General features: G+C 50.1%; 13 protein-coding genes across 13 annotated transcripts; 4 read left to right on the top strand and 9 right to left on the bottom strand.

The window, feature by feature from the left end:
- Positions 1-3: 3 nt before the first annotated feature.
- B9G98_01386 (Nicotinate phosphoribosyltransferase) lies at positions 4-1,191 on the top strand (the record flags this gene model as incomplete). The annotated part of the gene is made up of 1 exon (XM_024807944.1): positions 4-1,191. One exon carries the CDS (start codon positions 4-6, stop codon positions 1,189-1,191), a length of 1,188 nt encoding a protein of 395 aa, XP_024663712.1.
- Positions 1,192-1,289: 98 nt separating this feature from the next.
- Positions 1,290-4,199, top strand: B9G98_01385 (hypothetical protein; the record flags this gene model as incomplete). The annotated part of the gene is made up of 1 exon (XM_024807943.1): positions 1,290-4,199. The coding sequence occupies one exon, from the start codon at positions 1,290-1,292 to the stop codon at positions 4,197-4,199; it is 2,910 nt and encodes a 969-aa protein (XP_024663711.1).
- Positions 4,200-4,203: 4 nt separating this feature from the next.
- B9G98_01384 (Tyrosine-protein phosphatase 1) lies at positions 4,204-6,141 on the bottom strand (the record flags this gene model as incomplete). Its single annotated transcript, XM_024807942.1, has 1 exon — positions 4,204-6,141. One exon carries the CDS (start codon positions 6,139-6,141, stop codon positions 4,204-4,206), a length of 1,938 nt encoding a protein of 645 aa, XP_024663710.1.
- Positions 6,142-7,003: 862 nt separating this feature from the next.
- Positions 7,004-8,206, bottom strand: B9G98_01383 (Ribonuclease T2-like; the record flags this gene model as incomplete). Its single annotated transcript, XM_024807941.1, has 1 exon — positions 7,004-8,206. The coding sequence occupies one exon, from the start codon at positions 8,204-8,206 to the stop codon at positions 7,004-7,006; it is 1,203 nt and encodes a 400-aa protein (XP_024663709.1).
- Positions 8,207-8,384: 178 nt separating this feature from the next.
- On the bottom strand, positions 8,385-10,175 carry B9G98_01382 (hypothetical protein; the record flags this gene model as incomplete). Its single annotated transcript, XM_024807940.1, has 1 exon — positions 8,385-10,175. The coding sequence occupies one exon, from the start codon at positions 10,173-10,175 to the stop codon at positions 8,385-8,387; it is 1,791 nt and encodes a 596-aa protein (XP_024663708.1).
- A 293-nt stretch (positions 10,176-10,468) lies between these two features.
- Positions 10,469-12,790, bottom strand: B9G98_01381 (Ribonucleoside-diphosphate reductase large chain 1; the record flags this gene model as incomplete). Its single annotated transcript, XM_024807939.1, has 1 exon — positions 10,469-12,790. One exon carries the CDS (start codon positions 12,788-12,790, stop codon positions 10,469-10,471), a length of 2,322 nt encoding a protein of 773 aa, XP_024663707.1.
- A 100-nt stretch (positions 12,791-12,890) lies between these two features.
- Positions 12,891-14,120, bottom strand: B9G98_01380 (Vacuolar protein sorting-associated protein atg6; the record flags this gene model as incomplete). The annotated part of the gene is made up of 1 exon (XM_024807938.1): positions 12,891-14,120. The coding sequence occupies one exon, from the start codon at positions 14,118-14,120 to the stop codon at positions 12,891-12,893; it is 1,230 nt and encodes a 409-aa protein (XP_024663706.1).
- A 69-nt stretch (positions 14,121-14,189) lies between these two features.
- On the bottom strand, positions 14,190-15,539 carry B9G98_01379 (Genetic interactor of prohibitins 3, mitochondrial; the record flags this gene model as incomplete). Its single annotated transcript, XM_024807937.1, has 1 exon — positions 14,190-15,539. One exon carries the CDS (start codon positions 15,537-15,539, stop codon positions 14,190-14,192), a length of 1,350 nt encoding a protein of 449 aa, XP_024663705.1.
- Positions 15,540-15,678: 139 nt separating this feature from the next.
- On the bottom strand, positions 15,679-17,064 carry B9G98_01378 (Ammonium transporter 2; the record flags this gene model as incomplete). Its single annotated transcript, XM_024807936.1, has 1 exon — positions 15,679-17,064. One exon carries the CDS (start codon positions 17,062-17,064, stop codon positions 15,679-15,681), a length of 1,386 nt encoding a protein of 461 aa, XP_024663704.1.
- A 76-nt stretch (positions 17,065-17,140) lies between these two features.
- On the bottom strand, positions 17,141-19,321 carry B9G98_01377 (Leucine-rich repeat-containing protein sog2; the record flags this gene model as incomplete). Its single annotated transcript, XM_024807935.1, has 1 exon — positions 17,141-19,321. The coding sequence occupies one exon, from the start codon at positions 19,319-19,321 to the stop codon at positions 17,141-17,143; it is 2,181 nt and encodes a 726-aa protein (XP_024663703.1).
- Positions 19,322-19,625: 304 nt separating this feature from the next.
- B9G98_01376 (Formin BNI1) lies at positions 19,626-24,296 on the top strand (the record flags this gene model as incomplete). Its single annotated transcript, XM_024807934.1, has 1 exon — positions 19,626-24,296. The coding sequence occupies one exon, from the start codon at positions 19,626-19,628 to the stop codon at positions 24,294-24,296; it is 4,671 nt and encodes a 1,556-aa protein (XP_024663702.1).
- Positions 24,297-24,355: 59 nt separating this feature from the next.
- B9G98_01375 (GTP-binding nuclear protein GSP1/Ran) lies at positions 24,356-25,009 on the bottom strand (the record flags this gene model as incomplete). The annotated part of the gene is made up of 1 exon (XM_024807933.1): positions 24,356-25,009. One exon carries the CDS (start codon positions 25,007-25,009, stop codon positions 24,356-24,358), a length of 654 nt encoding a protein of 217 aa, XP_024663701.1.
- A 145-nt stretch (positions 25,010-25,154) lies between these two features.
- On the top strand, positions 25,155-26,289 carry B9G98_01374 (G/U mismatch-specific DNA glycosylase; the record flags this gene model as incomplete). The annotated part of the gene is made up of 2 exons (XM_024807932.1): positions 25,155-25,548; positions 25,601-26,289. The coding sequence occupies 2 exons, from the start codon at positions 25,155-25,157 to the stop codon at positions 26,287-26,289; spliced, it is 1,083 nt and encodes a 360-aa protein (XP_024663700.1).
- Positions 26,290-26,291: the final 2 nt, after the last annotated feature.

Here is a 26,291-nt window from a genome sequence, read left to right as displayed (position 1 = left end):
ACAATGATCGACTCACTGTTGGATACGGATTTGTATAAACTCACAATGCAAGCGGTTATATCCAAGCATTTTGCGGATGCAGTCGTTGAGTACACATTGAGCAACCGTACAGATGGCATGAAGTTCAATAAAAGTGCGTTCGAATGGCTGAAGGAACAGGTGATTGCCCTTGGTGATTTGAGGTTTAGCAGTGAAGATATTGAGTATCTTCGAACGGCAGTACCATTTTTACCTGCAGAGTACCTTGATTGTCTCAAAGAAGTCGAACTAAACCCCAAGAAGGAGGTAGACCTCACGCTGGACAACGGCGATCTGATCATTACTGTCAACGGGTTGTGGAGCACGACCATTCTGTACGAGATTCCTATTCTGGCATTGGCGAGCGAGGCGTACTTTAAATTTGTCGATACGAAATGGACAGTTGATGGCCAAGAGTTACAAGCGTTCAACAAATGCCGAAAGCTTCTTGATATCGGCTGCTCATTTTCCGAGTTTGGGACTCGTCGCCGGCGGTCCAAAGAAACCCAAAAACTTGTAATTCAGGGACTTGTTAATGGAGCCCGAAATCGTGAAGATGAGAACAAACTAATTGGCACCTCTAACATTATGTTTGCTCGTGAATTTGGCTTGAAGCCTATTGGAACCGTGGCCCATGAGCTCATGATGGGTATCGCCGCCTACGACCAGGACTACAAAAACGCAAACAAAAGGGCTATGGATGTTTGGCTAGACACTGTTGGGGGTAAGGCTGCCGGTTTCGCTCTGACCGATACATTTGGAACGCCAAACTTTTTGCAGACATTTGTACCTCCTTACTCCGACTTGTATCTTGGAGTCAGACAAGACTCTGGCGACCCCGTCGAGTATACCCAGCTAATTGCCCAGCACTACAAAAAACTTGGCTACGAAGCCAACACAAAGTTTATTTTGTACAGTGATTCATTGAACATTGAAACTTGTACCAAGTACAAGCACGCAGCGGAAGCCAACGGGCTGATCCCATTATTTGGAATTGGAACATTCCTATCCAATGATTTCCGCAATAGCGACGACCCCACAGTGAAGTCAAAGCCGCTGAATATTGTCATGAAGATCTCAAAGGTTAACGGTTACCCTGCCATCAAGCTGAGCGACAACGCTTCCAAAAATACCGGCCCCCCGAAGAGGTCAAAAAGATCAAGAAGGAACTAAACTATAAAGAAGATTTGCGGATTATAGACGAATCGAACCGCTGGTAAATATCACCAACTTAGTTAAACCAACGTTATACATTTGATTACCTACGTCAGATGACCGGCCAGGGGCTAATACTGGCATTAACAAATGCCACGAGTCAGACGGATGAGACGCAACGGAAACAAGGTGAGGCTGAGCTCAAGTCTCTTTCCAATAGTTCTGGGTTTCTATCCCAGCTTCTAGAGGCGTATCAGGACAGCTCTTTGCCCGTCACCGTACGGTGGATGGCCGTCATTTATCTGAAAAACTCAATCGACAACTGCTGGCGTAAGTCGGCAAATTCAAACTTGTTGCCTGAAGAAAAGAACTTTATCAGAGAACGCTTACTTCCTCTGTCTTGCCAGCCCTTTGAGCCCATGCTCCATCGCCAGCTGGCCGTGGTGGTGGCTAAAGTTGCTAAGCTTGACTTTCCCCGGACCTGGCCTACTCTTTTCGACGAACTTCGGGAAGCGATTATCAGCACCGCGTCCAAGAACGATTCTTCGAGTTTGTACAACATTTTACTGACTACCCACCAGGTGGTCAAGACATTGGCCAGTGTGAGAATTGGGCCGGCTAGAGCCAAAATACTTGAGATTGCACCGGACTTTTTGCAAGTTACTGGTGATATGTTTATGCATCTCATGCAAAACATGTCTGATGATAATCTCGCCATTGCATATTCAGCTCTAAAAGCAACTTGCACGCTGATTTATGACGGACATGATAGGATGCATAGATTCGACACTGCCAGGTCGTTTTTCGGCAAGACTTTAGACATGCTGGTCCAGCTCCATTCAATGTGGCAAAGCTCGCACGCTGAGATTCTTGGCAAATTAGTGCGTCGTATTGGAAAGCTTTACATTCGGCTTTTACAAAAGCGCCCGCTTTCGTTCTGCATGATGCCTAGATCTATGGAAATTGCAGATTTCTACGAACAGTTCCTCATTTCCAAGGGGCAAGAACAGCTCAAGGCCAGTATGAATGACGATCTTTCCGATGAAGTCGAGTTTTACGATCTGCTTGCTATTCAGGGCATGATTGTTACTCGCGAACTCCTGCATGTGGTAACGCGCGACCCGCATACTGCTACGCCAGCTCTGCTTCCAATTTCTATGCGACCTCGCGATGAACAAGATCGCCAGGACCTTATCAATTCTTATGATATCGTTAGCAGAGATGCATTCGGCCGCGAAAAACTGGACAAGCTTGTGTACTCTTTGATCAGTGCTTGGTTCCAATTGCGACCAGCCGATTTGGAACTTTGGAAAGACGACCCTGAAGATTATATCATTCGCGATAGTCAAGCCTCGGTTGACTTCAAGGTATCCTCCTGTGCTCAAGCTCTTTTTTACCAACTAATTAAGGCTTTTCCTCAACTTGCACAAGACGTCTTGCGCTATGTCGAACATGTTTTGCAAAAGGATGGCACTGAGCTTCCCGATGTTCTCGAGCTTGATGGTGCTTTGCAGTGCCTCGAGTATGGGGCTGGAACTCTTGTGAATCATACTGCTCTAGAGCCTATTTTGGAGCAAGCCTTAGTGCCTCGCTTGAATGCTGTCTCTGTGGATTCATACCGTATTATTAGACGCCGCATCTGTTTGATGATTGCTGCTTGGGTTCCCATTCGGTCGGATGAAAATTTCAGGCACTTCATCTATGAGATGGTTTCGAAACAGATTTTCAGCTCCAATCCTCTCAATGATTTGATTGTTCAGCTGGCAGGACTACACTTGTTAAAAGTGTCAGTCGATGATTTTGATGCGAATGTTGACGAATTCATGCCGTATGCCGAGCAAAATTTCGAAAAAATCTACGAGCTTATCGGGAAAGTGTCTACTCTCGAAATTAAACGCCTCCTGTTGGAGAATCTGAGTGTCTTTGTTGGGGCTCTAGGTACAAAGCTCAGTGCTCAATATATCGAAGCTATTCTTCAAATTCTTCCGCCGTTGTGGCATGAAAAGACCGAGGATCAACTTCTTAAAACAGTCATTCTACAAACATTGTCGAGTTTGGTTGACGCTACCAGGGACAAGTCTCCTGTGTGCTATCCCTTAGCTCAAGAGTGCCTATCAGTATCAATTGACCCCAAATCCCCCTTCATCTCTTATCTATTAGAGGATGCATTGGCGTTATGGCGCAGTATTGTTGTCAATGCGACCGAACCTCACCCAATGATTCTTGGCCTGTTCCCGAACCTTGTTGATCTGCTTGAAGTTTCCACGGAGCATGTTGGCGAAGAGCTGCTCATTTTGGAAAGCTATCTGAAGCTTGAACCTTCAATTCTTTCGGACAGCAATATCATGCTGCGTATCTTTAACCTTTCAGCTCTTTACTTACCTCAAGCGAGTGTAGAGGTTGCTTTGAGTCTTCTGAGCAGCATAGAGGTTGTTGTGTCGAGCGGCGTGCCTGTGGAGGCATATGGTGAACAGTTGGCTCAGTCTGGACTCATCCCACTGCTCGTGGACATCGCACTGGCTGGGATTATTGAGGGTAATGTCGTTGCTGGCATTCGCGCCGCTAAAGTCTACATGGTTTTTGCATGGCTGGCCTTCAGCAGCCCGTCGTTTTTCACTCACTTGTTGACCGAGGACCAGCTCATGAAGATCACCGACGGGTGGCTGAATATCGTAGCGTCTGTTGCTGAGCCCGGGGACCGGAAAATGAATGCTTTAGGTGTTTCTAGCTTGATCTATGTTACACCTATCTTATTTTTGCAAAATTCACAAAGATTCATCAACATGTGGACATCAATTCTGGATGAAGTACGCGAAGAAAACGGAGATGCAGCTGCCTATCATCAAGTCGACAGCTACCCCGGAGAAGGCGATGGGGACCTCACTCCAGAGACTTTGCGGCAACGTGCTCGCCGAGCCCAAACACCCATCCATACAGTGCCAACGCGAAACTTTTTGAGCCAGCTCACAGAAAAGTTGCGGCAGGATCCTCAGGGTGTCCAAGTGCTCGCGAACTGGCAACCATAAGAATTTAATGAGGTTCAGAATCCGCTGAGCAGCTGCTGTCAAGATCGCCCTCTTCCGCCAGATAGTGTTTACAGTACCACAGAATGACGGCCTCATAGCATAAACTAAATTGACGCTGAACTTGAACCATGCCCAGTCGTTGCCGTCTCAGCTCATGGACTGTCTCGTAAATATGATCTTTAGTATCCTCCGCACGGTCAAACCTCGGCAGTTTTCTGTAGTAGTCGATAACGGAATCAATAATGCAGAAAGACCCTGTGCGGCCGCATCCAGCACTGCAATGTACCAGAACCCAGTCAGAACCGATGACCGAGTTCTTATAATCTTGCAGTAATTGATTCTTAAGGCGGACTAGTTCGATGGCATCCTCAACTTTTTCCGGACGTCCCAAGTCCGTCCATTTTGTGTACTGCATTTGAACAAGTTTGTGGGTATCAGGGCCCTTCTGAAGAGTAATATAGCGCACGGTGACACCATCATTACCAAAGGTTTCTTCCTCTAAGGAAGTTATCTGGACGCCTCCATAATCGCCAACTTCCCAGTATTTGTGAGATTTTACGTGTCCCCCTTGAGTAGCAAGGGCAGTGAGCATCACAATTACCGGTACCCGGTGATCAAACACGACTTTCCAGAAATCACAAAACGAATTCGGTACAGGTGCCTGAGCTGCGATGTATCGTAGCTTGGAAATAGATGTGCGAATATAGCTGGCGTTGATATAGCCATCTTGACCAACCAGGACGCGATTGTGGTCATAAGGGCAAACATTACTGTAGCGATTTTTAGATTGGTCGGAACCAGTATACAGCACATATTCGAAACCATCATCTTCTTTAGGCAATGGGCTCAAGCATGGCGATACGGCATTTGCGTTGATGCTGCTGTTTACTGTCCTTAGCAAACGGGAGCTTGTTGATGCAGAGCTGTTGTTGCTGCCAACATCTCTAAAATAAGCTTGGGTAAGTCTAGATTGCTCTTCAGACTGTAATTTGCTGAATTTCTCAGCGATTGGGTTTCGTCCAGCTAGCGTTTCCTCCACAATCTGTCGAAGCGAATACGGCAAACTGTCTTTCATGTCACAGACAAGGTCGAGTACTGTCAGGTTGGTATTATCGACAGCAGCCACTGCAGTAGCTGGAGGAACGCGCGCCCAAGTTGGCGACGAACGCAAACTTGTCAGTACTGGCCTAAGTGAAAACGGCGTCGCCGGCGACACCAAATTGTTGTTACCCGATAAATAGTTCGGTCCGGAAGAGGGCGAAGTGAAATAGGTGTAGTCTGTAGTGGCAGAGTCTTCGGGAAGATCTTCGACGTGTTCTGAAAAATCGTTCTTAAAGCGACCAAACCCACCTTCCAAAAAATATAAACGACCATCTGCGCGTCCAGAAGCTTGGACTTTGCTGATAGTATGGTACAAAGCGTTGGGGCCACACGTTTTTAAGTCGAGAGTGGCTTCATCATATAACACAACGTATTTTGCCTTTTCTAAATTGTTCAGCCGTTCTCTGACGTCGCTGCCCATGAGCTCGACGATTTTCTCCATGTTAAAAGAGGTCCGTTTTAGCAACGTAGAGGGAACACACAAGGGAACTGCATTTTTGATGCGTGTATTTGATGATGGAACAACCGGCCGCACGTCAATGAGCAAAATATTGTTAGCATCAGGTCCCGACAGGACCTTGTGGAGCTCAGTAGGACTTAAACCTTTGATTCCAACCGGTACGTTATTTGTGGGTCTGAGCATATTGCCCATCAAAACAGACTGCTTCATGATCATACTTTGGGCCTCCGATGGCGTAAGAGGCGTCTTGACCAGGTCGTTCCCCACCAAACGAGTTGAGGACGAAGTGGTTGGAGTAGCTGTTGTGACAATGCTTGGTAGATGCGATTTGCGAACGTTAATTTGAAGACGAGGTTTATCTCGGGCGTTTTCGTTTTGCATCTTAAACACTCTTCAATCAGGATCGCCGAGATTCAGTCTATAATTGGATTCTGCGCAGAGGGCGTATCTGTGTTAGACGCAAACGTGGAGCAGCCTTTGCAGAGGCGTTTGCGAGGTCTATACACGAATTGAGATATCCTGACGATTGTCAGACTAGTGAGAACGATAGTCGACTCGGAAGAAAGAAGAAATTCAGTGCGAAACCAGAGATCAAGCGGTCTTGACGATCCAAGCAAGAGTCGCGGCGTGACGCTTAGGAGCCTCTGTAATGTCGGGCGAAAAGTAGCAAAAGATGAAACCTAGATGTTTTCGGGCAAGAGATAAACAGCTCTTGGTTTGTATATGTCTTTACAGACAATGCAGTTCTTATCAGGTGTGGTTCAGTCTTAAGAAGTTCGCTTACTACTGCTCGGTATATTTTGTTGTGCGAAAGATAGCTATGCACCATGACGCCAGGTGAGTAAAGAAGTATCAGGACTCCCTGAGGACGATAGCCTGGCTAGGCACGAGCACCGGCGAAAAATATTTTTTTGGCAATTCTAGAACAAGATCAGTTTTCAGATAAAAATCTAGGCAGCTGTATGCCAGCAGTTCGATGGGTGTGCACGCACTGTGACGTAGTGCGCTCAGGCTACTAAAAATAACATTCCGGGATGAAGGTTTCAATCACCCTGAGTGGATAGGGGACCCAGATTGCGCAGTGCTGGCGCGACTTGGGTGGTGTTAACTGTGATTCCAGGATATTTTGCGAGTCAATTGTGTTAAATGAAAATACATCTTGACGCAGCCTCCTGGGTCTGCACGGCACTGTCGGTTAACCTAGCTAAATATAGACTATAAACACACTCGTTCCGCTCAAAGTTCAGGAGGCGAAATTGATTTGGAAGTTGATTGAGCCCGAGCCGGAGTAGACGGCGGCGCGGGATTGGCCCGAAGGCTGGCTGTTGGCACTCCAAGCGTCCGATCCGCCGTAGACGAGGTTGTTGTTTTCATCCAGAGTGAAATCGCTGGACGAGACAGACGAGCCGCACTGGAACTTCCCTTGGCCGTCAACGCCACAGGGTCCTTTGGAGGAAGACACCGAGACGCCGCCTACGGTCTCGGTGACTTTGAACGTAGCACAGGTACCACTGGTAAACCAGGAGCCGTCGGAAATCAGGCAGCCAGGCTGTCCAGAAGGTTTTAAATTACCGCTGGTAGTGGAGCCGTCATCGTCGCCGCCTCCTCCACCGCCATTGCCGGTTTTGGGCAGCCATTTGAACCCGTCCGTGCAGGACGAACTAGTGATAGAGTCGGTCGGAATAAACGTGCCGTCGGCCACAGAGCCCTTCAAGTGGAAAAAGTACCAGATCTCAGTGATTGCGTTGTTTCTATCACAGCCAAGGTACACCTCACTGTTGTCTACGTGAGCACTCAAAGCATCCTGGAACTGCTGAACAGTGTAAGTCTGTGTGGTCGACGGGGTAATGCCAGCGTCGGTGAGGAACTTGTAAGAAGGGAGCTGCGCCCACAGCGCTACGGCTGAGGTGAAAAAATCACCAACGTACTGGTATTTGGGCGCACTAGAGCTATAGCAAGCCGGGTTTACAGTGGACATACAGGTAGCATGTTTGGCAAACTCATGTTGCCACAGAGACTCGTCGTTTCCATTCATATTCTTCCAATTCGTCTGCATTGTTTCAAGCAGCTTGTTGTAGCCCAGATCAAGCAACGTGCTGGTAACGTTCTTGACCGCCCACGACGGGTGGCAGAACTGGTTGTAGCCTCCCGAGCATTTGTCGCTCCACAGGCCGTGGAGGGTCCACACATCATCAGGACCAGTAGCCGGGTTGTAGTCCCAGAATTGAGTAGATAAAAATAGGCCATTGGTGCCTTCGTAGCAGCAGCTGTCCGTGGTGCCTGAAGAGCAGGACAGCGGCGCGTTAGCGGGACACTGCTGGTGCTCGGGCGCAGACAGCGAGGGGCTCACAAAGTCATCGCTGCGAGGAACGCAGCATGCTACCGCATCTGCGACAGCACCCACACTCAACAGAGTTATAAAAGCCAACGAACTGTAGCTTAGCATCGAGGTTGCACAACGTGTAGGCAGATAAGACTGCTTTATAATGAGGTGCCTTGCATAGTCTTACAGGGAATAAAGCTGAGCTGCAGACCACGTGCTCGACCACGGGGCAGCGTGCATCGCGCCGTTTGAACGAGTAGACGGAATGTTGACGCTAATGAAGCTAGAAAGTATGCTGGTTTTATGTTTGTCCTGGTTCGGGACTGATCCAAGTGCCCTCCTGCAAGTCAGCAATGCCGGCCAGTGTGTATCCACCGGTGAGGTTTGTTGACAGTGCCGCGGCGGCGATCCGCACATAATAAATATAATCGGGTGCATCGACATCGAGCACCCATTGGGTGAGGCTAAAAGACGTTGCGGCCCCTCGCCAGCGCTCAATGTCGTCAATGACCAGGGAGAATCCGTCGAGCAGCGGCTCCGTAGTGTTTTGGGCCCAGTTCAAAACGTAGTTTGCCAAATCGTCTCCGGCTGAAACAAGTGGATCGAGGAAATATGCGTGTCCTCCATGCTCGATCGGGCCGCCCCTGCGCAATTGCTCGTACGTTTGAACAATGGGATCGAACCCCCATCGGCTGGCCCCGGCAACAAATAATCCGACAAGCAGACCTTGATAAACGTAACTCAATCCTGTTCTGGGGAAAGTGCCGGGGATGAAAATCAACGCCAATATATAGTGATGTATCCGTAACGTTACATGTGGAATCATGCCTAGGAGTACAAGACCGATGGCCATGCCCACGTACAGGCCAATGTAGGGCCAGAAATAGCCGAGGGCCGCAATCACGTACGCCTGGCGGGCCACAATAGCTGTCACAATGCAAGCAATGATAATGAGAGCTGTCCAGGCACCGGCCTGTGTATTCAAGTCTGAAATTATCAATCTGTCAACTGGAATATACCCAAAGGTGTAATTTTCCAAAATGCCGAGGTAGAAGGGAACTGCCCAGAGCACGGCTCTTGCCAGGTTGGCCCTGCAGTCGCCCAATTGATATTCTGTGGCAATTCGATGAATAAACATGAGGCCAAAAAAGCATGGTAGGTATCGACCAAGACCTTGAGATATGATTTCTGCATTGGCATCGGGGCTGCCTCCGTGCCACGGCGGGTTGGCGGCCAGGATCACCGTCCAGAAGCCAATTGTTGAGACAATGAGCAAAAACCACAACGAGTTGGTAATAAAATATGCAAAAAACACCGTGGCAAAGAAATTGAGCCACATGATCGTTGAGCTTTTGGATTTGCACCCCGTACACTCGTCGACGGGCAGGAAAGTAAAGCTCGAGACAAACGGGCCATCAAAGGCAAAACTGGTGATTGAGTTGTTCCCCAGTGCACTGGTAAACTCATCCGGACTCTCCTGCACTTTTAATACTCCACAGCCCCCGTACTTGTCCGAGATGATGCCGTGATGCAGAGCAGCTGCGCAAATCGATGAATCCGATCGGTAAGCATTATCAGTTCCCACGACAAAGGGTTCGTGGTAGGCAACCTTCCGGCCCACAGGCATAGGCGTATATGTCCAGCTTTCCCGCACACAATTCGCAGGACACCTGAATTTGTATATTGTGCCCACTTTAGACCCCAAACAACTCTCGGCGTTGATCCCACAAGCTGCATTGGGTCCCGCCCAGAATGACAGATTCACATCGCACGCGATCGAATGCACAAGCTTATCGCCATCGATCTCTGGATAAGCGAACAGGGAATTCATCGATATCAGAACCATGCAAAGAACCCACAGCAGAAATGCCACTGTGGCCAATGTGTACTTGAGCCAGACGGGAGTCCGAGAGCTCAATATCGCGGGCGAGCTGAAGTTTTCAAACAGCTGTGGCGGAGCAAAGTCTGTTCGAGACTTTGCGGGCCACCGGAAATAATTTCCGAGCCCCTCGTCTCGTGGCCCAGTCTCTATCTCTGCTTCCGAGTCCAATGGATTAGCATTGCGAATCAGAGATTCGCCTGCGTCGGACATATCGGGTTCTGCGGACAACCTTGCCGATCGAAGGGATAGAGAGTAACGGTCACGTGCAGGAAAAAAAGTCTTGGCACAGCAATACCTGGTCATACAAGAGGGTCTGAGGTCTTGTGAGACATCTGCGACCTATCTTTTTCTTATTTGTCCAAACAGGCAGCCGTTGTACTCCCAGGACACGCCTTCTCGTGACTTCCTCGAATATGCAGTAATAGCAAAGCCTCCTGCGGGATTATGCACGAGACCGGGGTACCTAAAAAGGCGGAATGTGGTGAAATTACAGTTTTATTTCATTAGCCGGAACATATATCGCACGATTGCGGGGTGGACGGTCGAGATCGCTTAAAATCGGGCTGTACAGAAGCCGATCTTGCTACATCAACCTCTATAGTTACCGGGATCGGCGCAGCAGCAGCAGCACTCCTTAAGTAGTAGATACCGGTCTTGAGACCCTGTTTCCAGGCGTAAAAGTGCATAGAAGACAGCTGGCGTCGGTTAGGAGACCTTAAAAACAGGTTCATGCTTTGCGAATGATCAATGTACCGGCCGCGAGTTGCTGCTTGGTCAATTAATGCGCGCTGGCTGAGTTCCCAGACCGTTCTGAACAAATCTTTGATATCATCGGGTATCTCCTTTATCCGCTGAACAGAGCCGTTGCTGGCAATTATCTGAGCCCTTATCGGCGGGGTCCATAAGCCGAGCGGCTCTAACATATTTACAAGGTGGGGGTTGACAACCTGGAACTCGCCGCTAAGCACCCGGCGGGAATAAATGTTTGAAGTCACGGGTTCGATACACTCGGTGAATCCGAGAATTTGAGACGTAGAAGCAGTAGGCATGATCGCGGTCACCAACGAATTGGCTACCCCGTGTTTGGCGATCTCCTGGCGAAGGAGCTCCCAATCCCACTTTTTGGTCTCGGAGCTGGATGGCCACAGATCGAACTGAAACTTTCCTTGAGATATTGGCGAGCCTTCGTACGACTCGTACGGTTTGCCATTTTCACGAGCAATCTCCATAGACTTTTCAAGCGCACCGTGATAGATCGTCTCGAAAATATGTTCGTTAAGCTTACACGCCTCGTCAGAGTCGTAATTCAGCTTCAAAAGCTGATACACATCTGTGAGTCCTTGCACGCCGATGGCAATTGGCCGGTGCCGCAAGTTCGAGCGCTTTGTGAGCTTATCGGGATAAAAGCCCCTGTCTATAATCAGATTCAAGTTCTTGGTGACAACTTTTGTGATTTGATGGAGTTTGTCAAAATCAAACTCACCGTTATTGATAAAAGAGGGCAAGCCAATAGAGGCAAGATTACAAGCGGCCGTCTCATTAGGGTCGGAATACTCGACGATCTCTGTACACAGGTTGGAGGACTTTATGGTTCCAAGATTTTTCTGGTTGGATTTGGCGTTGCAAGCATCTTTGTACAACATAGATGGCATGCCTGTCTCTATCTGAGCGTCCAAAATAGCCATCCATAGCTTTTGAGCAGGGACTGCCTCGACAAAACGGCTCTCCGAAACGTAGCGCCGGTAAAGATCCTCAAAGTCCTTGCCGTACACATCTGAAAGCCCTGGGGCAGTGTCCGGGCTGAATAGGTACCATGTACCGTCCTCCTCTACTGTTTTCATGAAAAGATCAGGGATCCAAAGGGCATAGAACAAATCGCGAGCACGATACTCCTCTTTGCCATGGTTTTTTCTGAGCTCGAGGAAATCAAACACATCGGCATGCCACGGTTCTAGAGTGATGGAAATAGCGCCAGGGCGCTTGTTCCCACCTTGATCCACGTAGCGGGCCATGTTATTAAACACTCGCAACATCGGGACCAGGCCAGACGACTGACCGTTGGTACCATTGATGTATGCATTGCGGGATCGAATGTTTGAGACATGCAATCCAATACCACCGGCATGCTTGGAGATTTTGGCACACTGACTGAGGGTCTCGAAAATGCCCTCGATGGAGTCGTCTTTCATTGCAACAAGAAAGCAAGAAGACAACTGGGGTTTTCGGGTTCCTGCATTGAACAGCGTAGGGGTTGCATGTATAAAGAATCGTCGAGACATCAAGTCGTACGTCTCGATGGCCGAATCAATGTCCTCGCCGTGGATCCCCACTGCTGCACGCATGAGTAAATACTGGGGTCTCTCGATAATCTTGCCTTCAATTCGAATCAAGTACGATCTTGAGAGTGTCTGAAACCCAAAGAACGTCAGCTTCTTGTCTCTCTCATGTTTGATTGCCTTGTCCAGCCGGTCGCGATTTGCCATTACGATCTGGTGAAACTCCGGAGACAGTTGCGAAGTCCCCTGAGACACTGGGACGCCGGTGAATATCGCATCCACTGCTTCAGAGAACGTTTTGGGTGTGGTTCGATAGAGCGCTTTCGCCGCAACCCTTCCACCAAACACCGAATAGTCAGGATGCTGGGTAGATAAAGAGGCGACCGACTCTGCAGTAAACGTCAACAGTTCCTGGACAGTGAGGCCGTCGTAGAGCCCGCTCAAAACCCTTTCCATGATCAGGTCCGTCGAGACGTTGAGATCCGTCTTTAGGAGGTTCAGGAACCGAAGAAACTTCTTTGGATCGAACGTTTCGCCCCCCACATGCATGTTACGGACAAAACGACGGATTTGGTATAAATATGTAAGCGGCTTACGTAGGTTGAATTAAATTTCGGCATTTCGACGCAGGTCACCTGCAAGCACTTTTTTAGTTTGAAATAGCATAGGCAAGTAGCCATTTTGCATAAGTGAGAACGTACTTGCATGCTGCGGTCCAGGTCTCGTTGGAGGTGTTCATGGAGAGGCGGATGCTGCAGCCGCCGATTTTGTCGCCCTCAATGGCGTACGGGAGCTTGAGATTAGGATCGCGGGCCTCGACAAACGCACCCACTTGGCGTAAGATATCAAGAAAAGCGACCATAGCCGTGTCTAAGCGCTTGTGGTTCAGGAGACGCTCAAAACTATAGTCTCCGGAACTGAAAAGCTCCAGGCTTTGGACTTCTCCGGTAGGCTGGTTAGTTTCGGGATTGATCTCTATTCTTTCGATTCGCGACATCGACCCCAGGGGCTTGAGGCGGTATTCTGGAATTGAGATGCCTAGCTTGTGAATAACTGTCGTCATCAGCAGCAACGTTTGGCCCCACGCGGCGTTGATCTCGCTCCATTCAACCCGCTTTTCGCGTAACCTACCAAGCCTCAGCCCGTTGATAGTGCCAAAATTGCCATCGTGACTCACACAGAATACATCATGGTAGACGTTGGTGTGCTGTAGTCGATAGAGCTGCATGGTCTGGTAGTCAGAGATCGCAGTTAGGCGATGTTTCTCGGTCTCCAACTCGAAAAATTTACGCTCAAACTCGTTTCGTTCCATATAAACCTGACGATTATCCTCTTTCTGTTCATCTGATTGCTTGATCGCTTGCTCCAACTCTTTTTCGGCCTTGGCTTTTTCGGCTTCGGCTGCTTTGAGTTCTTTGAGAGCTGCTGCGTTCTCTTTTTCGAGCTGGCGGATTTGCGATTGCAAGTCTTGCACATCCTTGCTGTCGGGCGGAGGCTCGTCTTTGAGTTTGTTCAAAAAGGAAATGTAGGCGTCTCGTTCCGCACATGCATCGTCGTACATAGATTTAAGCTTCTGGCGAACCAGGTCAGCACAGTCTGTACACAACGGCATGTCAATTCCCGTATTTGTGAAAACCCGGTCCAGGGCATTGGCCACTTGAGAGTGCGTGCGCTGTGAGGGGGCGGTTTTAAGAGGATTCGGGCCAGCGATCGATTCGCTGAACATGATAAACGAGGCGTCGTCCGCGCCCCCCCATATCGTGGTGTTCTGCTCGGCAAAGTCAGACTCTTCTCGCTTTAACAGATTTAATTGCGTTTGGCTCAGCTTCGATAGCGACGAGTGCGCCACCAAAGGCAATCGACACCTCTGGCATTGCATTTAGCTTGAATCCACTAAGCGTAGGTGAGGTTGGGACGTTATGTACAGAATCTAGGAAGAAATAATTATTTAGTTTTTGAGACGAAACCACTCCAGCAGCTCAGTCCGCAGACCCAATTCGACACCAGGCAATGTGTGGACATTGATATTGTACGGCTCACTCATGTTTCCATACAGCTTGGCCTGAAGCATGCCGAGCCCTCTAACAACGACTGATTGACCCACTTGATTGCGCTGGATCTGAAACGACATCTGATGCTGTAGAGGCTCGGACTCTTTTGGCGAATCAAGAATATTCCATTGGTCATGTTGAGGAGTAGGGCTGGTATTCAGCTGGTAAATCTTCTCGATACTAGACACTTTGCGTCCGAGTATAGCACTAAAGCCACCAATGATCGGCCACACGTGAATAGCTTGTCCGGGCTTGGCTTTTAGAAGCTCGAATCCTACCATGCCACCAATCGAAATGGACTGTCCGGGCTTGGCAACAATCGAGGGCCTAGAGTACTTGTTTCCAAGCTTGGTCATGGGCTGTCCAGCGACTATTTTGCGCATAAACTTGGGTCTAATAAGCCCGTAAATACCTTTGCCCTTGTTTGTGCTTTCGGGGAGAGACGGCAAGTCAAGGATAAGCTTGGATCTGAACTCAGGCTTGGTTTTATACTCATCCGCCCGCTGAGTGGTGAATGGCAGCTCCCATGTCGGATAGGGCAGTATACTTCCCGACAATGCAACTGCCAATGTTGTTTTACCGCTGCCCGTCTTGCCCACTAGAGCATTGCCGTCTTTCAGACACTCTGCGAACTTTTCCAGGTTCCAGTTACGTTTGGCCGAAAGCAAGTGAACATTGCGAGGATCGACTTTCATTTTGTCAAACACCTCTTCCATCATATAATTTTTGAGTTTGCCCAGTTTATTGTGGTGATCAGCCAGCAGATCACACCGCGTGATTGCAAACACTACTCTCGGCCCGTACTTTAAAACAATGTCTTTGCACACAGTCATAGGGAAATCCATAGCGTCAATAACATGGACAATTTGATAGCCGTTAGGAATCTCACCAATAACATCCACCTTGGGCACTACCACCGGGTATTCACGACCCTGCATTGCGTCGATACACCAGCGGCATTGCAAGAATTCGCGCTCTTGTTTTGACCGCTTTTTGAAATCTCGTTCAAGGATTCTCGCAGGAACCTCATGAATCGGTACGTCCAAGTTTTTAAATCCTACTGCACGTTTTTGTTCTTCACTGAGATTTGACAAGAGCTCCTGGAATGATTTTTCTTGGGCCTCCGCGAAAGACGGGTAGCTTGGGTTTTTGGTAGGATTTTGAAACCCAGGACCATATTGAATCCTATGAAATTTCGATCCACAGCTCAAACAATGCACAGATCTGGAAAATATCTTCCGAAACATTTTTTTGCAGAGGTTATTTAGTAATGCCTGAAGTGGGACAGTCTAGATAAGCCTTTAAACCAAATGAGATTTGGAGACATAAGCACAAGTGTAATGATACGATCAAGAAACGGTGATAACCTTTAGTGTCTAAATAAAATTACAAATGAGAAACCTCTCGAGACATACGATCAAGAAGCGGAGTATCTGCGGTAGGAACCATTGATGTGTTTGTGTTCGGTTTAAGGTACCGGTTCATAGATCCATCATAGGCAACTGAACTCATGCCCACGCCGGCCCGCGGCTCACTTGGGTTGTGCAGCAGTGTCTCTCCATGCTCTGCAAGATCCAAACCAATTCTCTCGTCATCTGGGTCTACTCTTAGTTCCAAGCCCAGAAACTCAAATAGTCTCAGAATCAGGTTCGATACAATCAGGACATAGAATATGAGAACAACAATATGCACCAGCTGTTTGAAAGGTTGGGCAAAATTCCCGTAAACCAGCCCTTTGTTTTCAGTTAATTTGGGACTGGCAAAAATGCCGGTGAGAATTGTGCCCGCAAAACCACCGATTCCATGAACGGCAAACACATCCAGTGCGTCATCGATTTTCAAACGGAACTTGACCTGCGTACTCAAATTGCACACAAAGGCACCGATAGCACCGAAAAAGATTGCAGCATAAGGCTCTACAAAGGCAGCACCAGAGGTAATACACACCAACCCCGACACTACGCCAGAACAGAGGCCCACAAGCGACCACTCACCATCAAAGCTGTGGTCCAACAGCAGCCAGGTGACACCTCCAGCAGACGCTGAAATTGCTGTGTTTGTCACTGCCAACAAAACAATTGCACTCGGTGCCATTGTTGCACCACCGTTGAAGCCTATCCAGCCCATAATCATCATGAACGTGCCAATTATAACCAGCAGCAGATTGAAGGGGTGCATATCATAATTCTCGTAGCCAAGTCGAGTACCCAGCTTGGAAGCATACGCCAGAGCCGTAAACCCGGCCACGCAGTGTACGACAGTGCCTCCGGCGTAATCTAAAACTCCCCACTGGTTAGCCCACCCAGAAGCATTCCAAGCCCAGTAGGCAGCAGGACAGTAGACCAAAGTGAGCCAAAAGAACTGAAATAAAAGAGATGGCGGCATGCTAGCCCGTAGATGGACGGCACCAAACATAATTGCACAGCAAACCCCAGCAAACCCTGTGTGGATGAACGCCGGGCCAACAGCCGTGATGATCTCGGTGGTATTATCCCAAGCAATGTTCCTGAAAAACGTATACTTTAGGCCTCCAACAAAGTTTCCAAGTATACCGCTGTTCTCTGTGCGCACGAGCGAGTAGCCGATGATGAAAAACTGCAGGACGGTGACGACATGGCCGGCCACAGCGTAGGCTGCTTGCGTCAATGCTGCCTTCCCAGACGTCAGCCCGGTATAGAAGAGAGCTATGCCCCCTTGTAGCATCAGAACACTGAATATAATAAACAGATAGAAGACGATATGCGACGGCTGGTCTAGCTCGTCTTCGTTCATTGTGAGGACTAAGCAACGACTCAGATGCAGCATGTGGAGAAATACATGAAATACATGAAACAGTTAAATATAAATATTATGAAGGACCGCCTTCGAAAGGTGTTTGGAGTCCAGGTGTTTGGAGTCCAGGTGATAGAAGTTCTTGTGCCGCGGTTCCAAGTGCTGCAATAAATGGCGTGGTCACAGTCGGAGTGCCACTGCTGGGTGCCGACGACTGATTCGAGGGAAGCCTTGGCCGCTCGAGACGAGCACCTGCATCAAGGTGTAGTCGATAAGAGGACTGCTCGAGCAGCGGGGGCACCTCTTTGGCGACGCGGGCCAACGCGGACATCTCGCTGCCGCTGTCAGCCAAAAGAGGGATCTCCACTACCGCAGATTTGGCCGCAGCCAGCAGCGTCACGATAGATTTCAGAAAAGAGTTGACATCTTCCCAAAACGCTCTACGGTCGGGAATTCCTCTACTGTTTCGGTGATCAAGCGATTGCTTCAGTTGTTTTGTCATAGCAACACAGTCGATGCACGCACTGCTCAACTCGCCAACATACGCAGCTAGCCCTGCGTTTTCTGAAGATGAAGCAGTTCCAGCACCATTGACTTCGACAGAAACCGTAGCAGAATGGGCAATGGCTTTATTGAATAGAGAAACAACGCCTTGCAGCGTCTTGACAGCGTGTTCTAGCTGTTGGTAGAGCTGTTCGTCTGCGTGAGCTAGTCCCGCGCTACTTTGAGCACTTTTAAGTTCAGTACCAGATTCACTTGAGCCAGGCGAGGATAGCTTGGGTGATTCCAGGTCAGAGTTCGCATTGTTAAGTTCAGCAAACGAATGAACAAGCTGTAGAATGAGCGACCTAACGGGCCCAAGACTGCTCTCGTGAACCACCTGATTGAGGACTGCTGGAAGGTTCAGGTATGCAACGAGGTCCGAAGCACCTGTAATTGCCCGGTGTGCAGTGCCTGCGAGATCTCGTTCCTGTTCTAGTGCTTTTTCTAGTGCTTTATTGCTGTCTTGACAAACAGACACCAGAGATGTGAATCGGGGATCGCCAGGAATATTCAGACGATTGGAAGCATCAACAAAGCCATTAAGAGAAGCAAGCAGCTTTTGATATCCAGGAATATTAGGTGTCACCAACGGCGGAACGGGGGGCTCGACTTGAGCTACGCTCTGGGTAGTCGCAGCCGAGTTGCCTCGTGATCTATTTTGAGACTTTTGCGGAACCTTTGGCACGACTTCAGCAGGCTCTGCATCCGCCTCCTCTTCTTGTAAAGTGAACAGTCGGTTGCCAGTAGTGTCACTGCTGGATAAAGGGCTTTCCTTGTCTTCGTCGTCACTAGCGGCAACTGCCGAAGGGTTGATAATAAGAGGACTGCCTCGCGGTGAGATGCCGGGATCACTATGTGACGTGAGACTAGATGTCGTTTGCGTATTCAGATCAGCCGGGCGCTCGTTCAGACTGAAAGAGCTAGCTTGGGCAGGCCCTGCACCGTCTATGAGCACTGAGTCAACACTAAGACCTCGGGCATGCAATCCTGCCATATACACACTCCCTGAAGCATTTCGTTGCATCACAAATCCCATTCTCTTGTTACGGTTGTGCAAGTAACCTTCGGAACTCGACCGCGACCGCTCTAAGTGAGGAGGCTCCCGTATCTCGTGGACAGCCTCGTTAGCAGCTAACGACTGCTCGAGCTTCTCGATTTTGTCACGATTCTCTAACAAGTGCTGCCGAAGAGCGGGCAGCCAGTCATCCTGATCTTGCGCAAGCCTTAAAATATCTTCTCTTGGAAACACTAGTGGATTATCGTCGACCTCAAAATACTCTAGAGCTTTGAGGGAGGTCAATGTTGTTGGTAAATAGTGTAGCTCATTCTGAGATAACGACAGCACTTTGAGGCTCTGAAGATTAGCCAACTCGCGAGGAAGCCGAGTAATAAAGTTTTGACTGAGATCAAGGATTTCTAGACTCCTGAGTTCGCATATTGCCAACGGCACATGGCTAAATCTGTTTTCAGACAAGTCCAAATAGAACAGCCGAGTCAAGTTGGGTAATGGTGGCACTGTTCGAAGAAGATTGTGATTGAAACTCAGTTTGAGCACCTGGTGATTCAGGACCTCCAGCAGCTCTGGGGGCACGTTCTGCATTTCCAGATTTTGAAACTGCAATGAGATGTCGTCCGGCAACTCGCCAGACTTGGCTGATTCCTCCGCCTGGGCTCTTATTTGCTGATACGCCAGCTCCAGGAACCGGCCACCCATTTGTCAGATCAGAATGTAGATTGCAAGTTTAAAAGAAATGTCAGGCGCGGGGTGATGCTGGGGTAAATAAGTCAACGTCCGGCAACCAACACCCTTGAGCACAAAATTCTGACAATATTTTTAGCAAAACTAAAGTATTTTTCGACGACTAAAAACTGCCTAATAACCCCTCCAATTGCCACTTTCCTGTTTTCGCCAGCCCTCGAGTAAGCAGTCCCAAAACCCGGCGGTTTGTATATCCACGCTCCGCAGCAGCAGAAACGCGAAGAGATAACCCAGAGTGGCTCCGCGGATGAGAAAATCGATGGACAGTCGCAGGCCGCTGCCAGACTCCCACAACCACAGGCACTCTTCGGCGCGGAGTATAATCTCGGTGACTCCATCAGTAGGGTCGTCGGGGTCGTCCAAGAACGATCAGTCCCAGGGCGCAACTCGCAATACCAGCACGAGCACTAATATATTACGACGGTTTGTGTCCCGGAACAGCACGGCTCATGACATGGAACCGATGGATGATCATGCTCGCTCAGTGAGCAGCGCCAGCAGCTACAGCCAAAGCGCTCATCAGCAAATGGCAACCCACCGCTCCGCCGACAGCCAGAATTCTGCGCTTGCCCGAGTTAACAATGCCAGCGATGAGGAGATCAACTCAATGTTCGAGGTTCTGTTACAGAGTCGGGATGCAGGTAAGACCCCAGAAAAGGGCCAGCGTCAAATGCTAGCGTTCCCAGTAGAGAAAAAGCGCCTTTTGCTTCGTCAAAGCGCTTTGGCGGGCAGTGAACTTCCCATGTCTGGGCCAATTTCATCAGTACCCACTCCGCATATAGGCCATGGTCAATCGAATCTGCCGCCGGCATCCACCCCTCTCCCCCAGGACGAACTTCCAGAATACTATGTACGCCGAATTTTGGAGAAGAAATTCGACACCGCGTTTTTATCCAGTCTCAATGTTCAAATACGCACCAAGCCCGTTGGCTGGGTCGAACGGTTTGTGAACCAACATCAGGGACAAATCGCAATGTGCACTGTACTGGCACAAATCAACAAGCAGCCACCAGAGGCACTGAGCGACCGGGAAAATGAATACGAATACGAACTCGTTAAATGTTTCCGTTCTCTTTACAATGTGGAAAAGGCTGCCGGACAGACGCTCCATAACTTCAAAATCATCGACACGCTCTGTCGCTCCCTCATGTCGAGAAGAGTCCAGACCCGCAGAACCGTCACGGAATGTTTGACGTACGTGGTATGCGTCAAGGGGCCAGACCTTGTTCTTCAGTCTTTTGACCACAATATGTTGAGCGAGCCGGATGGACAACTTGTCGCCAACAGGTTTTCTCGCTGGATCAAAGCCATTATTCGCATGCTCGAAGGTAGAGGTATAATGGGCTCCATGGTCGGAGCAAGCCAAAGCTATCGAACTGGAGGTCTCTCTGCCGAGAGTTCCTTGATCGAGTATGGCCAGACATCGCTAATTCTCATCAACCAATTGGTCAGTAAAGTGAATTGCGCAGATCTCCACCGCAGACAGCATCTGCGAACGCAGCTGAGAGCAGCCCATTTGGAAGAACTTTTCCAGGTTATGCATAATTCTGACTCCGACAAACTCGAGCTAGAAATTGAAAAGTTCTGGGCCGCTCAAGCGGAGGACATGGAAGCTTCTGAGGCCGAAATGCGGGCTAGAGGCCACAATATATCCGCGATTACTGCTTCTAGCAAAGGGAGTGATAGCCTTATGGAGCTGTCACAAGTGCTACGTGATAAGGTGCGAGGCACTGAGTCTGAGGGATTGGTTCAATCTTTACTCAGTCATATGATGATGGTGCGGGATGATCCAAACCGCGAAGGCGCGCTAGTCTTCAGGTTGATGGATGAGCTGGTATCTCATATCGTCATGTCGCGGGTTGATGGTCATAACGATAGCACTGTTATTACTTTCGGTGTTCAGAAGCTGCTGGATCGGCTACTTATCGACACTGAGGCTCGCCGCGCTCATCTCGAAAAGACTGAAGCTCTGAGAAAAGCTGCCGAGGCGAAAGGTGAAAGAGATGAAATGGAAAAGCTGGTCAAGCTGGGTGCAGATGGGAACGTCGGCCGTTTGCAGGCCCAAAACAATGAGTTGAGAGCCATGCTTGATATGTTCCGCAACAAGGCCCGTGAGCTTGAAACTGAACGTGATGAAATGATCGAGCAGCATCACCGGGCTCTTCAGACTCGTGAGGCTGAGGCCAGAGAACTTTACCTTATGCTCAAAGAACATGAGGTTCAGGTTGCAACTTCAGTCAATGGTGGTGTTGATCGTCGTCAGTTGATGGATCGCCTTGCTCATCGGCTTGAAGGCTCTTTGAAAAATACTATTACTACGAATATCGAGCCTAGTAAACGATTGAGGGAACTCCGTGATCAGATGGAGGCGTTGCAATCGTTTGCTCGCGATCTTGAGCTCAACGGGAGCGATGATGAAGAGGTGCCGACACCTTTACCTGCTGCGCCAACCTCTAAAAAGGATCTCCATGAAATGCGTCTCAAATATTTGCGTCAATTGGAGAGTCTCCAATTGGAGTCAAATGACGTTGCAAAGTGGATTGCTGAAGGCCGTGTTCAGGAGCTCATGTCCGCACTTAGTGAGAAAGAGAAAGAAGGGCGTTTTGAGCCTGCTGTAGCAGCTGCTCTTGATGCAGTTGAGAATCTTGATCAGCCTAGTGGACCAAAGTCTGCAGGTGAGCCTTTGGCTGCACAATCTATTCGTCCGACCAAGGCCGCAGCAATCAAACTTGAAGAGCTACTTTCTGTCCGTCCCAAGATTTCTCCAGACTCACCAGAGCCAACCGGCCCTATTTCTGACGACTCGAAACCAATCGGTGATACCGCGAGTGGATCGAGTGCACCACTTCCGCCGTCTTCTGGAGGCCCCCCGCCCCCTGGTCCGCCTCCTTCATCTTCAGGTCCGCCTCCTCCTGGTCCTCCGCCGGCACTTGGTGGTCCACCTCCCCCACCACCTCCTCCGCTTCCTCAATTGGCAGGTGGTGCTCCGCCACCTCCGCCTCCGCCTCCGCCTCCTCCTCTTTCAAACAGCCCAGGTATTGGGAGCGCCCCACCTCCCCTACCACTTCCAGGAAGCGGTTCGGCAAGTCCTGTTATCGGTGGACCTCCACCACCACCTTTACCTGGTGGTGCTTTACCAGTGTTGGCCCAAGGGGGCCCAGCAGCACCTGGTCTGGGCAAATTGCCAGCTTACAGGACGGGCGGCCAAGAAGCAGAGGACGAGGTTAAACCGGTCCCTATCAGGAGAACTGCCACACAGCTCAAGAAGATTCATTTCGATCGTTTAGATACAGTTGCAGGCACAATTTGGGACGGTGCTAAGCGTCCCGGCGAACCACAAATGATGGAGCTTTTGCGAAAACAGGGTGTTTTCGAAGAGGTTGACAAAATTTTCGTTGCCAAAGAAATTAAGCAAATTCGCAAGAACAAAAAGAGCTCCGAGGCCAAGCTGGAGTTGCTGCCTCGCGAAATCTCGCAGCACTTTGAAATCAATCTGCATCCCTTCAGCTCGCTGGATGTCGATGAGGTTGTTTTGAAAGTACTCGTGTGTTCGCAGGATATTTTGGGGCATCAGAATGTTCTTGAATTTTTCACCACTCCAGATTGCATCGAAATTTCCAACACGTTGGCTCGTCAGTTCCAGCCCTATGCTACTGATTGGGCCTCTGGTGCAGATCCCCATAGACCAGAGAAGGATCCGTTGACACTCGCCCGAAGTGAGCGTATTTATTTGGGGCTCTGCTACAATTTGCAGCATTATTGGCCGGTTCGAAGCCGGGCAGTGTTAATGTCGCAGACGTTTGAACGCGAGCACCAGCAGCTATTCTCCAAGCTCAGTACGATTGACCAGGCTTGCGATGCAGTTATGAACGCGGACAGTTTCCAAAAGCTTTTGACGATTATTCGTGATGTTGGTAACTACATGAATAACTCTAGCCAACAGGGTTTCCGCCTGGGCACACTTGCTCGACTCGCCTTCACCAAAGATGACACTAACAGTTTGACATTTTTACATTATGTTGAACGCATTGTCCGGATGGGCATGACACCCGAGTTGGAGAACTTCACTGTCGATTTGGCGCCAGCTGTAGAGGCGTCCCGCTCTTCGCTAGACTCTCTCAAGCGCGAATGTACACAATTTATCAACACAGTGAAGAATATCCAGGCATCTATTGATGGTGGTAAACTAAGCGACCCGACGGTTTTCCATCCCAAAGATAAATGTCTGACGGTAATCCTGCCTGCTATCAAGGTGGCCAGGGACAAGGCTGATCTACTGAGTGATTTCCTGCGGTCCACCTCGAGCAAGTTCGAAAAAGCCATGCGTGCGTATGGCGAGGACCCCACCGACCAGTCTTCTTCTCTGTCGTTCTTCAAAAAGTTTGCTGAATTTGTTACAGAGTATCAACGGGCCCGCCAGCAGAACGAAGTTCGCGAACGAGAGCAACGGCTCTACGAGCAGCGCCGCCAACTTGTTGAGGCGCCTAAAAAGGCTGATGCACTCAAGGATGGACCTCCAGCCTCACCAGAAGGCAAGGGCACTAACGTTGACGACCTGATTGAGCGACTGAAAGCCGCTGCGCCGCCATCCGGGGCGCGGGCCGCCCGCCGGCGGGCAGCTCGTCGTCCAGAACCGCGGTACACTCCACCAGACGAGCCCAGCAGCACGAGCTCAGAGTCCAGCAGGCCTGAGTCTGAAAGCAGTGAGCCGGCAAGCGAGCCCCTTCCTCCGTCGACTGGATCGCCCAGCCGCCGACTGCGGACTCCACTCACCACCCCTGAACGGCCGTCGCCATCACGCAGTGCTGCTGAGGTTGCTGATATTGGCAACCGCGCCGCGCAGCTGCTGAACGAGCTGCGCAACAAGCCATCGTCGACGTCTGTGTCGCTGCAAGGATCCCCGCTGCGGCGGTCGCCTAAACGCGAGTAGCTTGGCAAGAGACAAAAAGAAAAAAAAAATTTATAGTTACGCTATTTAAGAACCCTCCCTTACAAGTCAGCGTCGTCCTCATCAGGCAGAGGCAAGGCAGCGGCCTGCTCCATCTCCTGCTGGTACTTGTTCATAAGGTCTGCGTCGATCTGGACCTCGGGAGGAGCCAAAGCGGGGGAGGCAACGAACTCCAGGCTGGGGTTACCAGCGAGCTTGCGGGCGAGCCACAAGAAGGGCTTCTCGAAGTTGTAGTTCGACTTGGCGGAGATGTCGTAGTACTGGAGGTTCTTCTTGCGGTGGAAAGTGATGGACTTGGCCTTGACCTTGCGCTCCTTGACGTCGACCTTGTTGCCGCACAAAACAACCGGGATGTTCTCGCAGACGCGGACGAGATCGCGGTGCCAGTTGGGAACGTTCTTGTAAGTGATGCGGGAGGTGACGTCGAACATGATGATGCCGCATTGACCGTTGATATAGTAGCCGTCGCGTAGGCCGCCGAACTTCTCCTGGCCAGCAGTATCCCAGACCTCGAACTTGATCTCGCCAAAGTTTGTGTGGAAGCCGAGCGGGTAGACCTCAACACCCTGGGTAGCGTGGTAGCGCTTCTCGAACTCACCTGTGACGTGACGCTTGACAAAGGTCGTCTTACCGGTACCGCCGTCGCCGACAAGAACCAGTTTGAATGTGGGCACTTGCTGCTGCTGTGTCGCCATTTTTTGTGTAGTTGGGAGGTTTATGTTTTTTTTTATAGCCAGAAAGGCAAGAATTTTCGCTGGCAGGATATATAGGGCTAGGGTTTTAAATGGGAGAGGTCGAAGCGGTGGCAGTCTGTTTACATTGGGGATAGGGAACGGGTGGATGGCGGCGGCGACGGCGGTGGTCTGGGCAGCCCGAAGGGTGTGGGGCCAGAGAAATTCAGCCCAGGTACTGTCTTGGATAGGTCGTGCTGGGAATATTTGCCGGCGCGGGCACCTTCGCAGTGTCGAGCAATTCGTCTGCTCTGGGATCCAGCCCGGGCAGGGCCCACGACTGGGCCAGCTCCACGGACTGATCGAGAAAGTTCCCTGCATCCTTGGAGGCGTTGATTTTCTGGGCAACGCCCTCCCAGTAGTCGCTCACACTCTTCTGGTGCTTTTTCCCGGTCATGTGCTTCAGCCGCACCTGCGCAGACGCCCGGTCGAGCCGGATCCCACAGTACAGGCACTGGAGCTTGGCCATGCCAGGAGTTTTCAGCTGACTCAACCACAGGGAGGTACCGTTATATCGCGGTTAGGGCCTGGACAGGTTGGCTCGCGACGTTATAGTGAAGCCTGATCTCAAGAAATTTGCCTACGCGCCAGCAAAGGCGGCCAAGGCGGCGGAAGTCAAGGGCACAGGGCCGCCACCGGTGCTTTCGGCCCGCCCTGCCACTCATGATGCTGCCCTGCCGCTGCTGTTGGAGCCAGACCTCCTCCTGGTGTTTGTGGGCTTCAATCCAGGACTCGAATCGGCCCGGCTCGGCCATTACTATGCCCATCGCTCGAACAGGTTTTGGAAGTTTATCTATCAATCTGGCCTTGTGTCACGGCCCGTGGTATGTACAGACGACCGCCGGCTACAGAAAGAGTATCGGTACGGGTTTACAGATCTTGTGGGGCGGTCGACGAAGGGAATAAACGAATTGAGCAAGACCGAGAGGGCACACGGGGCGAGCATCCTTGAATTCCGCATCTCGGAATACCAGCCCCGCTATGTGTGCTTTGTGGGTAAAGGCATTTTCGAAACAGTGGCCAAGGCAAAGGGGTGGTCTCTCAGGGCCTTTTCGTACGGGGTTCAGCCGCAAACATTCGGTGGATCCAACCTGTTTGTAGTCCCGTCGACTTCGGGGCTCGTGTCAATGCCTGCTGCCCGCATGCTGGAATACTGGACAACCCTCAGCCAGCTTGTCGCTAGGGAGAGGGAAGAGCATGCCAAATCATCAGGACTTGTTACGGAGAGCGACGAGCACTCTTGAAT

Source organism: Wickerhamiella sorbophila (genome assembly GCF_002251995.1).
Source record: "Wickerhamiella sorbophila strain DS02 chromosome Unknown contig1, whole genome shotgun sequence".
Taxonomy (NCBI): Eukaryota; Fungi; Ascomycota; class Dipodascomycetes; order Dipodascales; family Trichomonascaceae; genus Wickerhamiella; species Wickerhamiella sorbophila.
This window is presented reverse-complemented; position numbering and strand designations above follow the sequence as displayed.